Below are 14,434 nucleotides of genomic sequence, written 5' to 3'. Positions count from 1 at the left end.
AAATTGACAATCAATACATACGAAACGTGTCACCATGAAACAACCTTTTAGGTAACATTTTATATACCCCGGCCGGAGATTTCCGTTTTCCAACGTATCTTGATATTTGTCTAGAAACTTGATATCAATCTATACTAAGTCAACGCGTCCCATCTTGACTATCACTTGTCTTCATACATAATCAACACATGGCCAAATCGGCTTATTAACACAAGACATGATTAGCCTTATGTTTATACACCATATGAGCCATATGCGTTTATGCAGAATCCAATCATGATATCTTAAGTCTAAGGATTAATAATACACTAGTACGATCTTATGATGCATCATTGACTACATTTTAAACGTCCATGTGATTCATCATAAATGGCCATATTCGATAAACAATCCACTAACCGCTTATCCATACTAATGCCCTAGTGATATAACTTTTATAATCACCCACACTAATATCATCATATGATATTCAACGGAGGCATTCAACATGCCTACTATGTAATATTATTGCCCAATTAATATTACCTATGTAGGGAATACTTTGATGATTTTGATCTTCTAAAGATTTGTATCATCTGGACATTTCACATGTAATACATATATATAAATGAAGCAATAAACCACATGTGAAATAAGAACACTTTCTTTTATTAATAAGATAAAAATGTATATACAAAATATATACATTAACATATATATATACAAAACATAATACCCTGAAACCGACAACATGATTGGTTCCTAGGGCATACACTAACACGTGTACAATAGTGTATTTGTTGAATAGGTTACCAACAAAAGCTGTGAGGGAGATGACCCCGTTTGGAGCTTGGTGTGGGATGAAACCAACACTAAAACATACAAGAGTGTTTGGTTGTGTGTGTTATGTGAAAGTACCAGATGTAAAAAGAAGTAAACTTGATGAGAAGGCGAAGAAATAAGTGTTTATCGGGTATAGTAGCCAAGCCAAGGACTATAAAGTCTATGACCCGATTTTGAAAAAAAAAAATTCAATTAGTAGGGATGTTGTGTTTGATGAAGGAGCATCCTGGAATTAGAAGACTGAAGATGAAAATAATGTTGTGACTTCCTTGAAAGAAGAATGTGTAGAAAATGAGAGAATAGATGAAGTAGCCGTGAAGGGTACTAAGTCTTTTGAAGATGTTTATCAAAGGTGCTGTAGTGTAGTGTTAGAACCAGCATCATATGAAGAAGCAAGTAAGATAGAGGCCTAGAGAGATGCAATGGAAATTCAAATAGCAATGATAGAAAAAAACAAGACATGGGAGCTTGTAGATGCACCGGAAGGCAAGAAAATAATCGATGTAAAATGGGTTTATATAACTAAGTTTAATCCTAATGGAACCACTCAAAAATTAAAGGCTAGATTAGTGGTTAAAGGGTATGCTCAAATGGTAGGTGTAGACTACTTTGACATGTTTGCACCGATGGCAAGGTTAGACATAGTTAGATTGATTATTGCATTGGTTGCTCAAAGGAAGTGGGAGATACTACAGTTGGATTTCAAGTCGGCGTTTCTAAATGGTTGGCTTGAGAAGGAGATATATTTTGCTCAACCGAAAGAGTTTGAGGTACAGGGAAGTGAAGAGAAAGTTTACAAGTTGCATAAAGCCTTGTATGGGTTGAAACAAGTACCAAGGGCTTGGTATAGTAGGATTGATTCTTGGTTTGTGGTTCAAGGATTCAGGAGGAGCCAAAATGATGCAACATTGTATATAAAGGAAGATGGAAGAACTGTGATTGTTTCTCTGTATGTTGATGATTTGTTGATTACGGGTGATGTTAAAAAGAAAATTGAAGACTCTAAGAGAAGTGTGATGAAGGAGTTTGAAATGAGAGACTTGGGGGAAATGAATTATTTCTTAGGTCTTGAAGTAATTCAAGAGAAGGATTGCATTTTCATATGTAAAAAGAAATATGCTCAAGGGATTTTGAAGAAATTTAAAACGGATTGTAAACCTACAACAACTCCCTTGCCATTAAATTTGAAACTTTCACAAGTTGATGGAAAAAAGAAGGCAAATGGAAAAAAATTATAGAAGCCTTGTTGGAAGTTTAATGTACTTGACGGCAGCAAGGCCAGATATTATGTTTTCCACTAACCTTTTGTCTAGATTTATGCAAGAACCAAGTGAAAAACATTTACACAAAGGAAAAAGAGTTTTAAGATACTTGAAGGGGACAAAAGACCAAGGTATTTGGTTTAAAAGAGTTGAGGAGGAGAAGCTGACAGGTTATGTCGATAGTGATTGGGTTGGAAGTGCAAACGACATGAAGAACACTACCGGTTTTTGTTTCACTCTTGGGTTTGGGGTGTTTTGTTGGTGTTCAAGAAAGTAAGAGATTGTGGCTCAGAGTACATCAGAGGCTGAATATGTTGCAGCAGCAACATCTACAAACTAAGCCTTGTGGATAAGGAAGCTGATGAAAGATTTAGGAATAGAGCAAGAAGAAGCCACTTCAATTTTGTGTGATAACAAATCAGCCATCTCTATTGCTGAAAATCCAGTCCACCATGGAAGAACAAAGCACATTAATATAAAGTACCATATTGTTCGTGAAGTTGAGAAGATGAAGGAAATCAAGATGATGTTCTGCAAATTGGAATTTCAAGTTGCTGATATCTTCACCAAATGTTTAACAAAATCCAGATTTGAGATGTTAAAAGACTTGCTTGGGATTAATACTAAAATGGTTCAAGGAGGAGTGTTAAAAGATGAACCATTTTCGGTTGAAGGAGTGATTGCCACGACGGTGAAAAAAGGATGTCGTAGCAAGTGTGATGATGTTCTCTGAAATAGATAAGAGAACTATCTCTGCGGCGACAAGAACTGTCGCAGCAAGCATTAGGCAATTGACGCGAATGTTGGGCAATTGACGATCACTATAACGAAAGTTTTTATCACTACAGCGAGTGTTACTTCATAAAGATAGAGACGTTCAGGTTCTTTTGGATAATTGTTGGAGAAGTTATAACTTCCCCTTTCTAAACTGATTGTTCAGTTATTTATTATTATCTTAGCTCTTAGATCAACTATATATGTGTGGAACGTTGAATTAGTTTTAAGTTTTTGATGTAGTTGATTTTTAATGAAGCTATTCTTTTAACTCATCTGTCTTTTGTGCGTTCTTTGTTTATTTTTTGCTTCCAATTCTAACAATGGAAAGATCTTCACTGTTCAATTCAAAATGCTAGAACTAGTTGCTGCTCTCTTCGTCGCAAAGCATTAATCTCCCTGATAACCACTGATCTGTCTGTTTCAAACTCTTCATTATCAACATCAAAGCTGCCCACGAATTGAAAAAGCTTGCTCCTATTTCCGAGTAGGACAGTTTTGATCTCCTGAGACTTGCTTTCATTCGCAATAAACATGGTGAAAACATGAAAGCTTTCCAACTATATACATTTGCTTGAATCTCTGAGAAGATTCATCAGCACCAGCATGTTCTCCAATGAACTCAAATATTTTACCATCACATTAGAATTCGATCCATGAAGTAAAATATCTCCTAGCAACTTCACCGCTTGCCTTCTATTAATGTAATTACCAATTTCCAAAAATCGCGAATTGTATTCTTGGAAAAACCATTCGTAATTCACAAAAAGAAACTGAGCCACAATAGTTCTATGCCTCGTCAAAAGCCCTTTAAAAGTTGCTTGAGCATCTGAAGCCATGTTAAAATCTGGATTTTGTAGATACACAAAGAACTTCTTCATATGCGGTGATTCCAATACATACTTCGCCACACACTAATGACGAACATACTCTCTCGCAAGAGCGCCATAAGTGAGAGTAATATCATCATCATCAGGTTCATAACTAGGTATCAAAATATCCATAATATCCAAGTTCTTTTCCAAATACTGGCAAGCAATCAAGTGTGAATTAACCTTTTGCTTCAGAAAATTAGCGATCACGTGAATCACATCGAGTTGAAAACCTAACTCCAATTTCGAAAAACAAATTACGATAAGAAGGAGTTTGTCTTCTCTAAAGAACTAGCTCGTCAATTCCTGACAAGAATTCAAGTTTGGTTCTGAATCCTCATTGCCAAAAAGAACGGTTCTTAGTTCCAAGATAGATTTATTTAACTCAGAAATCTTGCGCTCGCATGCCGTTTTGGTGTTCCTGGTAACGTAGAGGAGAAGTTCTCGGAGGTGTTTCACCAGCTCTGCCGGCGTCTTCGTCTTTGTCGTCGGCATTGACTTCGAATTCTTGAATAATCTCTTCATCAGTCATCTTTGATCTTGCGTCGAGTGTTTAGAGAGTGTTGGCGTATGATTGTTTTGAAAATTGGGGTTTTTATATGTTATCGCCAGGAAAAAGGAGTATTTGGCGGTAATCAAGTAGATTTTACATTTTAGAATATACGTTGTGTTAATTCTTTAGGGAGTAATTTAATGGGCCAAGATTATTAGGTCGGTGTTGAATGGGTAGGGCCAGATAGCCCAAAACAATTATATTTATAAAAGACTTGATGAATTAATAGTTTTTAGTTTTGTTGAAAAAATAGAAGAAAATAATAAAATTGCATACACCAAGGTGTAAAGCTCGTAAATTCATTCAATTTGGATGGAGTTGTTACAAAGAAATATATATATATATATAAGTTGATGGTATTTTTTGCATTAATGAGAAGTACGAAAATCTTTTGAGGAGATTTACGCAAGGGCTTGTTGTAAACTGGAAATTTTGGTGCTGGAGTAATATGAAAATGATAAAGAAATACAAAGCACAAGGAATTTTTAAAGTGGTTCGGATGCAAGGTGGAAATCCTATGTTCACTGTTATGTTATTGCTTTTTTTTTGTTTTTTGCAAGTACAAACGACCTCAATTTTAAGTACAAATGAAGTGATTTCTTACAGTAGAAAAAAAATATTGTTGCCCAAGATTGAAAAAAGGAACCCTTCCTTAGCGTGTGAGACACTTTTATATACTCTTGCCTTGGTGGACTTATTGGCGAAGTAATCATTTCAAAGAGGGACACGCAGCCTAGGGCGATCTTGTACATGAAGTAACCTTCTCAGAAGGGGACATACGGCCTGACTGACAACACAAGTTGCTATTTGCCAATGAAGTAACCTTTTGGTAAACTTAGAAGTGAAATAGCCTCTAATGGAGTGACACGTGGCCTGGTGATAATGCATCCCTAAGACACGTGGCGTGAACCTAGGCAAGGTGGATTTATCACACAACTAAATTTTATGTCCGCCCAAGTTACCATTAAAGCAAACCAAGGTTTTAAAACCCGGCCTGAGGTGAAACCCAACAGAGTAGCCAGGTCCCGGGTTGACTGGTTGAATCGGTTTGATCGGTGGGTCAACCCGGTGACGTTAGCATGTCCAAATGTTTGAAATCCAACAAAAATACTCATGAAAATTACACATAAGTCTCTATTGGTTTAAAATCCTGCAAAGCACCCCAAGTTACACCGTTGGTGTCGACAACCTAGGCCAAATAGGGCTTGTTTCTAGCGTCGACAACACACCCCATCACCACGCAAACTCTCCCCTCAGCCTCCTGATCAAAAACCATCTCATCCCACCCCCGTTCGCCTCGCCAATCGCCGACAACAACCGATTATTTTTGCGATTTTCTGTTGTTTCATTCATTGAAAATTACCTCCGTCGCCACCTTTCAACTCACTAGCCCTTCCTCTTCAAAACTCCCAACATTCTAGCCAGCAGTTGTTTGCCAATCGTTGTCCTAATCTCTAGGGTTTGTCATGAATAGTAAAATTGGTAACTCGGCCAGGCGAAGGCCTCAAGTCCCGGTTGAACCGATTAAATCGGTCGAGCCGGGTTTTAAAACTATGAAACAAACAACACTATTAGCATTTCCTTATTAGAAGGAAAAAATCAATGGGATAAAAATATAAATAAAGAAATACAAAATTTTAATGTATTTAGTAGTATTTGATGTGTTTAAACTAACCCTTTTATTTTTTGGGATATTATACATAAATTGGATGATATAAAAGAATATAAGTCCATCTAAAATTCACCAGATTGCGCTAAAATTTTCAAAAAAAAAAAAAAAATTGTTGACAAATATATTATTTAATATTGCATTATCATAATACAAAATGTCTTAATTTTATATTAGAGCACAAGTTATGGCATTATTTTCCAAAACCATTTGATAATCGAAGTTTCGGTTTCACTAATCACTATCACATGAGACGGTCAAGTAGTGGTTTGACAAATGTGTTAAAGAGTCTTGAGTTGGCCAAAATTCCGCTCTTCTTATCTCTAGCATTCGCCAACTCATCATCCCTCAGTTTCAGATATCCCCATATTGACACACAAGTATCCAAAATATGGGTGCTAGTAGTGACCCGAATCTTGACGGTTCGGATGAGCAGCAGAAAAGATCCGAGATCTACACCTACGAGTCTCCATGGCACATCTACGCCATGAACTGGAGCGTCCGTCGCGACAAGAAGTACCGTCTCGCTATTGCCAGCCTCCTCGAGCAGTACCCCAACCGGGTCGAAATCGTCCAGCTTGATGATTCCACTGGCGAGATCCGAGCCGACCCGAATCTTTCTTTCGAACACCCTTACCCGCCCACTAAGACCATCTTCATCCCTGATAAAGAGTGTCAGAAACCCGACCTTCTCGCCACCTCCAGTGACTTCCTCCGCATCTGGAGGATTTCCGAAGAAGACCGGCGCGTGGAGCTTAAGAGTCTCTTGAACGGCAATAAGAACAGCGAGTATTGTGGGCCGTTGACGTCTTTTGACTGGAACGAAGCTGAGCCTAAGCGAATCGGAACATCAAGCATCGATACCACCTGTACAATTTGGGATATAGAGAGAGAAGCTGTTGATACTCAGCTTATCGCACACGATAAAGAAGTGTACGACATAGCGTGGGGCGGCGTCGGAGTTTTCGCTTCCGTTTCCGCGGACGGTTCCGTTAGGGTTTTCGATTTGCGCGATAAGGAACACTCGACGATTATCTATGAGAGCTCGGAACCGGACACGCCGCTGGTTCGGCTGGGCTGGAACAAGCAGGACCCGAGGTACATGGCGACGATAATCATGGACAGCGCGAAGGTGGTGGTGCTGGACATTCGCTTCCCGACGCTCCCGGTGGTGGAGCTTCAGAGGCACCAGGCGAGTGTGAACGCGATTGCGTGGGCCCCGCACAGTTCCTGCCACATATGCACGGCGGGTGATGATTCGCAGGCGTTGATATGGGACTTGTCGTCAATGGGTCAACCCGTGGAGGGTGGATTGGATCCGATATTGGCGTACACAGCAGGGGCTGAAATTGAGCAGCTGCAGTGGTCGGCTTCGCAGCCAGATTGGGTTGCTATTGCGTTCTCGACCAAGCTTCAGATTCTTAGGGTATGACCAGATATTGTTTTGTTGGGACGATCATGTATCCGAATATTAGGTGGATTTCTATTCCTAAATGATCAATTAAGAGTGTAAGACTCGAGGATCAATATAGTTTGTCTATTTTGCATGCATGCTGTGTCTTTTTGTTAGATATACAGAGCATTCGAGACTAAACCTAGGTATAACAACTTAGATACTTATGTAATGAACTTATTCAATTTAACACAGTAGGAATGATTTTGCTCATGAATTTAAGGATATAGTCTGCGAATATGCATTAATTTTCTTCTTCTTTGTTTGGGTAATAATGTGGAGTAGATGAGTTGCGACCATAGAACTTGGTTTTGGGTTGGCAAACTTCTTGTTAATAGAAAAGAGAGTTATTTATTATTTGTGTCAATGAAGGATTATTTTATGCACCCTCTGTCTCTAAATATCCATTGTTTCCTTAACCCCTTAGGAATCTGGTAAAATTTTGCTTCTGCAGATTATTAATAACTAGGATTGAGCTGTTTGGTTTCCTTTGATTTATGGTGTTTAATGAATATAGGATATCTGGAAGTAAGTTTTTCATTTTCACTAGATCACAGATGACCTCATCCTAAGGTTCGGAAGTTATTCATGAGTCAGCTCTTTCTTCTTCTTTTGTTCTTTGAGATATGTTTATTGTTGTAGTATTTATTCTTCTGCTTTTTGACTCAAAATAAGTTTTAGTGGCAAGCATTTAAAAACATGTAAGAAAAAGGCAAAACTTTAGTTGGAGTGTTTAGTCTTTGTCTCTGGCAATCAAATGATTTTGAAGCAAACTCTAAAGATTCAGGAGATGTGTTTGTTTGTTATGAAGGGATTTGCATCTCTGTGCTTCTGACTCCATTAATATACTTAGCTGATTTTTTGCAGCAAAGATAAGTCTGTTAAAATAAAAAGCATACAACAATGGACAAGTCTTCCATAAAAAAGGGACAAGCTGTCCCAAAACCCCCAAGGTCCAATAATCTATACAAAATGGGAAACACATCTCTTTTTCCAAAATAATGAATGCTAAAAATCAAAAACCACTAATCAAATTTTGCAGAAAACTTCCAGCTTTTGTTTTTCATTCTGCTGTTACTCTGTTTTCTTGTTTACTGTTTGGACTTTTGCTACCTCCTGCATGTTGGGTGCAATTGAAGAACTCTTTCTGTTGTCTCTATCAAGTTTTGATTTCTATGTACAGAACTAACAATTTGTGGATTTTATTTTGCGAACAGAGCTGCAAATGATAATCTTCAGACTTCTCCAGATGGAATTAATCCTGTAACAGATACATTCGCTAGATTAGACATAGGTGCTGATGTGGATGAAAAGATGGAGACAGTGGTGGAGCATCACCCTGTTTCAGGCGTTGTAGAGTGCAAGTGTGGTATGCCGTTGTGCATTTGTGAAGCTCCAGCTCCAGCTCCAGCCCCAGCCCCAGCCCCATCCACTGACGCACGTCCCCTGCCGGTATGGATTCTACAATAATTTTATATTTGTTTCGTGCACTTCTTGCTACTCACAGAATATTATTTTTGATGCAGATGAAAAACGCTTCTAGCTCTACGGCTCAGTCAAATCCGAAGCCAAAAAAGACAGACACTGTTCCAAGAAATAGAGGTTCCACCTCAAACAGCAAATTTAGGTATGTAATCTCTGGTTTTGATGTCCAATTTCTGTTCTTCCAGGACATAATGAATGAGTTTTTGCAATAGATATTGTTTCTCCATAAGTAGTTTGTGATGCAGGTTAGCAATCAAAGGTGAGTAGTTTAGTTTATGAACAAACAATCTGTTTTGAACCACAACATCATTATTAATCTGGCATGACGTGATTGAATCTGACTAGAGTCCATTTGATTTCAATGTGATAGCAGAATTGGTTACTCTGATGACACTTTTTCTCTTAGTCATTATGGTGCATTATCATTCAAAAGTTCTTGTTATTCATTCCTGTAGAGTGCTTCCTTTTTACCAATTCTGTTTCTGTTCAGTGCAAGCTAAAGTTCATTAAGTGTGTCATGGGCTTTCGGTTTGAGGCATAACTGAGTCCATGCATGCTAATCTCATGATTATCTTATGCTTTTCAAGTTTCAAGTGGCCCATATTCTCAACTTTATTGCTTCAAGTGCAGAAATATAATTTTGTTTTGCAATTGTTTTAGACCAAGTTTTGAATTATGAGTTTTCCTCTTCCTACCACCAATTTACCATCTCAATTGATCATCTTGCTTTAATTGCTTTTCTTTACACCTCCAAAACTAAACTCACTAATATCCAACTTCATCTTGTGGAAACAATCATTTCAGTTCAGCATATAGGCACTAGGATTCTTCTCTGATGCTGCAGGAGAACTTGCCTCAAACTAGGATATTGGGCAATCTTCTTTGATATCTATTTCACTTTCAATGGATTGAGTCTTTTTCCATTCTTCTAACGCTCATTACTCCTTTCATATTCAGTACTTTCTTTCCTCTATTATTTATATGTAAAGCTATCATGTTCTTTATTTTGTTTTGACATTGTACTTTTGTAATATGTGAGTTCAATGTCAAATCTTGCTCACTAACACCATGTGGCATTTTTAAGTGTGTAATTGACTTGTACAAACTTTGCAGTTCTGTTTTCAATCCTGGTCAAGTGACGCATGTTGCCATGGATACTCCTCAGATGGATTATGATGTCAACGGAGAGGTATAAACAAGATTTTGCCTTAGAGTTTCAACTTTGCTGAAGTATTCTATTGGCTAGATCATTTTATTTATGCATTTGTAATTGTAACTGCATGTACTGTCCTTAGGGTTTAAGAGAAGCTATAAAGAATGGAGATACTGCTGCTGTCAAGAAGCTACTGAGTGAGGTATTTGTTATTGTGTTTTAGAACTGTCACTAAAAAATTACTTAAAAGAGGTACAAGTCAGAAAATAAACTTAAAACATTGACAATGGTGGCAGGGCGTGGATGCAAATTTTCATGACAAACAAGGAATGTCTCTGCTACATCTAGTAATCACACTTCCCCCTTTTCTTTCTCTTGGTGTGGTCAGTGCATCACGCTTGCATGTACATGTTTCAATGTGTGTTTGCACTCTCAAGCATGAGTATGTTTGCATGATATTGATTCATTTACTTTAAAAAAAGTGTATCCTGCTAAATTGCTACATGCTTAATGGATGCAGGCGGCACTTTTTAATCGAACTGATATAGCTTTTATCCTCATGGAATGTGGAGCAAGCATGGACTACAGGAATGCACAAGGTATTTAATATCATTGCATTAGTATTGATATATATTGGGTTATTGATTTGTGGAGGTAATTACTAAAAACAGTCATGGCATGGCAATAATGGATGACTAGCTGAAAATGTCAGTATGTCCACCAAGAAGCCAGATATGTTTTTAATGTTCTTGACAGTACAAACACCGGCTAAAAACTCCTCTACTGGACCAATCAAAATATTTTGAGGACTTTGGTTTGTTAGTCTAGTTTTTCCTATAACACAATGTCACCTTCCATCTTTCTAACAGAATACTTTTACACTTATTACTGCTAGATTATGGTTTAGTAGAGAACATGGCAGTGGTTCACTTAAGTTGTGGGTGTTGGTCTGTCGCTTTGGCTTTCTTCTCCAACTTCAACTCTTAACTAATTTCCTACTATTTCAGGGGAAACACCTCTGGATTGTGCTCCAGCCACTTTGCAGTACAAAATGCGTCAAAAGATCGAAGAGAAACAATTGTGAACAAGCCACAACGACATGAGAGAAATTGGTTACGCAAGTTGTCAGTTTCGCTCACGGAATCGTTGTATACAAGTTCTGCCTGGATTTTTATGATATACAGATACAGGCGCAACTCCTGGAGTGTGAATCAGAGTTCATTTCCAAGGTAATAAAAAAAAGTTATCAATATTCCTGCGGCAAAGGAGCAAATATTTGTGCATGACTTTAAGTGTGTAGTGGATGTGTGAAATAATTTTTTAAGCTTGACTTTGTATATACAGATAAGGTGGAACTTATATGAGGCTGACCGCCCCTTATCATTTATATTTTTGATATTATTCTATCCTTTAGAAAGTATCATCTTCATCTGGATGTGTGTTTGCCGAACTTTAGTCTTGTTTAGATTCGAAGCTTTCTTTAACCGGTGTGGTCATCCATATTTTTAATTTAGGGCTGCCTTTTTCATTCTTTTGCTAAGATCAAGAACATCATGGATAAGATCAGTCGATTCCCCACGTTTATATTTATTTGATATATAGCTGAAGCTGGTCAATGTAAATAAATGTCGGTGTATTTTCTTGACTAATGGAATCTGGGGAAAGTTTATGCCTAATCTGCTGGTATAGTCCTTATCCGAAACATATAAAAAAATTTAAATACTGTTGTTATTGTGATAGATATCTGAAATTAGAAAGTTTATGTCTAATGATCTAATCTGCTGGTTTAGTCCTTATCCGAATTATACAAATAAATGTAAATACTGTTGCATTTAGTTTTGCTGTTATTGTCATTCATACATAGATATTAGAAATTATGTTTCAAGCATGCATAATAGACGTGTTGTTGATGTTTTTAGTGCTTACTTTAGAGTCATAAAGATGGTGTTATCTTTAAAGCTAAGAAAACTAATTTGGTCATACGACTGAAGGGAAGGGTGTCAGCGTTATTAATTTACATATTATGACCTAAAAGTGAAAGAATTGATTAATGTGTTTACTTGGAATGCCCATTTGTTAAAAGAATGTGGAAAGTGGAATGACGATGCAGAACACGTAGGAACAATGTTGCTTACTTTGGATGGTTGGGTTATTAGAGTAATGAATGAATAAGTAAAAGCAGATTGGCTGGACTCATGATAATGTTAATGTGGGTTTCTTTCTTAATCTTAGGTGTGATTACTTTATAATTAAATTATGAAATGATTTGGTAAAGGGGCAACCGTGTATTGTAATTTAAAGCTTTTATTATTAACTTTTGGAAGTTAAGAGAGAGAGTTGGTGGGATGTGAGTAGGATGATGGTGTCATGACAGGACCCCTTTCGTTTGTTGATGTGTTGAATGTATTCCTATATTCCACACCTAATAAAATTTGATTTTTAATTAATTAATATTCATTGGAATGATGAAATTGAGGTGACCATTAAAGTCGATAGGAGGAAGAAACAGACATCCATGATGAAAAGGATCACATGATGTGATGTGATGTGATCAAAGTTTCTGTAGCCGACCACCCTTCTTCTTTCTATTTGGTGATTTAATAAACAATTGATCCATCACAGTTCACAACCTCCCTTTTATTATTTATTTCATTAATAATCTTTATTCTACAATCATAATGTAATAAAACAATGAGTTTGAACAATTAAATCAATAATTCTCATTTCTTAAAGTTGGAGTTAGAATGATTAAGGACTTAAATCATACAGAAAAGAAATTGATGTAATGTAATTGACATAGAATCAAATGGCCTGCTCCAGTTAGCTTTTAACTTTAACTTTAACCCGTCATATTCTCTTTATCTAAACAAACCAGTGGTCACTTTTGCTTTGGGTTGTCTTGTTTTGACAGAATTAAGATAAATCAAACACCCAACTCACTGATACAAATATAAAGACACTCACACCACCCCCACTTGTAACTTCACCAATCCCCCACCACCACCACCTCTCTTCCCATTTCCCTAGGGGTGTTCAAAAGTGGTTAACCGCTTTTTTTAACCGAACTAGTTTTTCAGTTTGAAAAAATTCTCAAACCAAAACCGAACCAATTTGAAAGGAAAACCGGTTCTTTGGTTTTCCCTTTTTTTTTATTTTTTCTTAAATTAAATTGTAAATATAAACAATATATATCCAAATAAAAATTAAATATTCATACAGATCCATTGACCACTACTAACAATACATTAAAAATATTATTATTTTTTATTTAATATTTATATATATTTGTAAAACCGGTTCAAAAAACCGGTTTCGGTTAACCGCTTTTTATTTTTTCTCAAACCGAAAATCCGGTTTTTTGAATTTTTCGAACCGTTTTTTTTGGTTCGGTTCAGTTTTTGCATTTTTTTGAACACCCCTACATTTCCCCTTCTTCACAAATTTTTTACAATACAAATATATACAATTTATGAATATAGAATCCACTTTTATGGTTTGTGTACATATAACATGCTTAGTGTCTTGTAATGTGTCATTCCATGGTATTAGGTAATGTATGTGAGTGACATGTGTGTCTTTTGTTAGCAAGTTTTTATTGGTTTGGGAGGGTGCAAAAATTGCTATATAAATTCCCCTCCTGTTTGTAATTTTCCTTACCAAATTGAGAGAATCTTCAATAAGAAGCACTAGCTCTTTTAAGCTATCAAACTTTTGTTTCATTTCAGTTTAGTCTCTCTTATTTTGTACTCTTACAATGTTCTAAAAGAGGGCAACTCAGCGTCCCAACAAGACCGTGCAAAAGCAACAATATTCCTTTGTCATCATATACACGAAGGATTGAGAAGTGAATATCTTATGGTAACATATCCACTTGAGTTGTGGAAACATTTGAAAGAACGATTTGATCATCATAAGTCGATAATGCTTCATAGAGTACAATACGACTAGACAAATATGTGATTACATGGCTTCAAAACAATCAATGAATATTATTAATGATTCTTTCTCTATTAAGGTTATGTGGAGAAACATTTTCAACTTTTCATCCCTCCAACATGCTCATGTAGTAACAATATAGGGGATGTAATTTCAGAAGATATTCTGAATTGGGGTTGAAATAATTCTCGACCTCAAGGTGGTTATACAAAGAAATTCCCACCAAGCCACCAATCAAATAAGCCTAAAATAGAACAAGAAAGGGGGAAATACTCACACAATAGATCATCAAAAAATGATGAAAATATATATGTTATAGACGCGAGGGTAAAGGAAACTAGTCTTATAACTGTTGTATGCCAAAACACCTAATGGATTTATACTAAACATATATAAAGAATAAAGAAAAGAATTTTGGGAGATCCAAATCTTGTTGATCTTAATTTTTTTACTTT

The 14,434-nt window shown here is 36.6% G+C and overlaps 2 protein-coding genes and 1 pseudogene across 2 annotated transcripts; 2 read left to right on the top strand and 1 right to left on the bottom strand.

The window, feature by feature from the left end:
- Nucleotides 1-3,205: 3,205 nt before the first annotated feature.
- Nucleotides 3,206-4,225, bottom strand: LOC116119207 (annotated as a pseudogene).
- Nucleotides 4,226-6,233: 2,008 nt separating this feature from the next.
- Nucleotides 6,234-7,645, top strand: LOC116119222 (WD repeat-containing protein LWD1). Its single transcript, XM_031405160.1, has one exon. It carries the CDS (start codon nt 6,344-6,346, stop codon nt 7,382-7,384), a length of 1,041 nt encoding a protein of 346 aa, XP_031261020.1. The 5' UTR covers nt 6,234-6,343; the 3' UTR covers nt 7,385-7,645.
- Nucleotides 7,646-7,902: 257 nt separating this feature from the next.
- Nucleotides 7,903-11,478, top strand: LOC116119206 (ankyrin repeat domain-containing protein 54-like). The gene is made up of 8 exons (XM_031405149.1): nt 7,903-7,933; nt 8,589-8,857; nt 8,932-9,032; nt 10,004-10,079; nt 10,186-10,245; nt 10,340-10,390; nt 10,564-10,642; nt 11,051-11,478. Exons 1-8 carry the CDS (start codon nt 7,903-7,905, stop codon nt 11,125-11,127), a joined length of 744 nt encoding a protein of 247 aa, XP_031261009.1. The 3' UTR covers nt 11,128-11,478.
- Nucleotides 11,479-14,434: the final 2,956 nt, after the last annotated feature.

The sequence above is a fragment of the Pistacia vera genome, unplaced genomic scaffold (assembly GCF_008641045.1).
Source record: "Pistacia vera cultivar Batoury unplaced genomic scaffold, PisVer_v2 Contig878, whole genome shotgun sequence".
In the NCBI taxonomy this organism is placed as follows: domain Eukaryota; kingdom Viridiplantae; phylum Streptophyta; class Magnoliopsida; order Sapindales; family Anacardiaceae; genus Pistacia; species Pistacia vera.
Note: the sequence above shows the minus strand (reverse complement) of the source record. Positions and strands in the feature narration are given on the sequence as shown.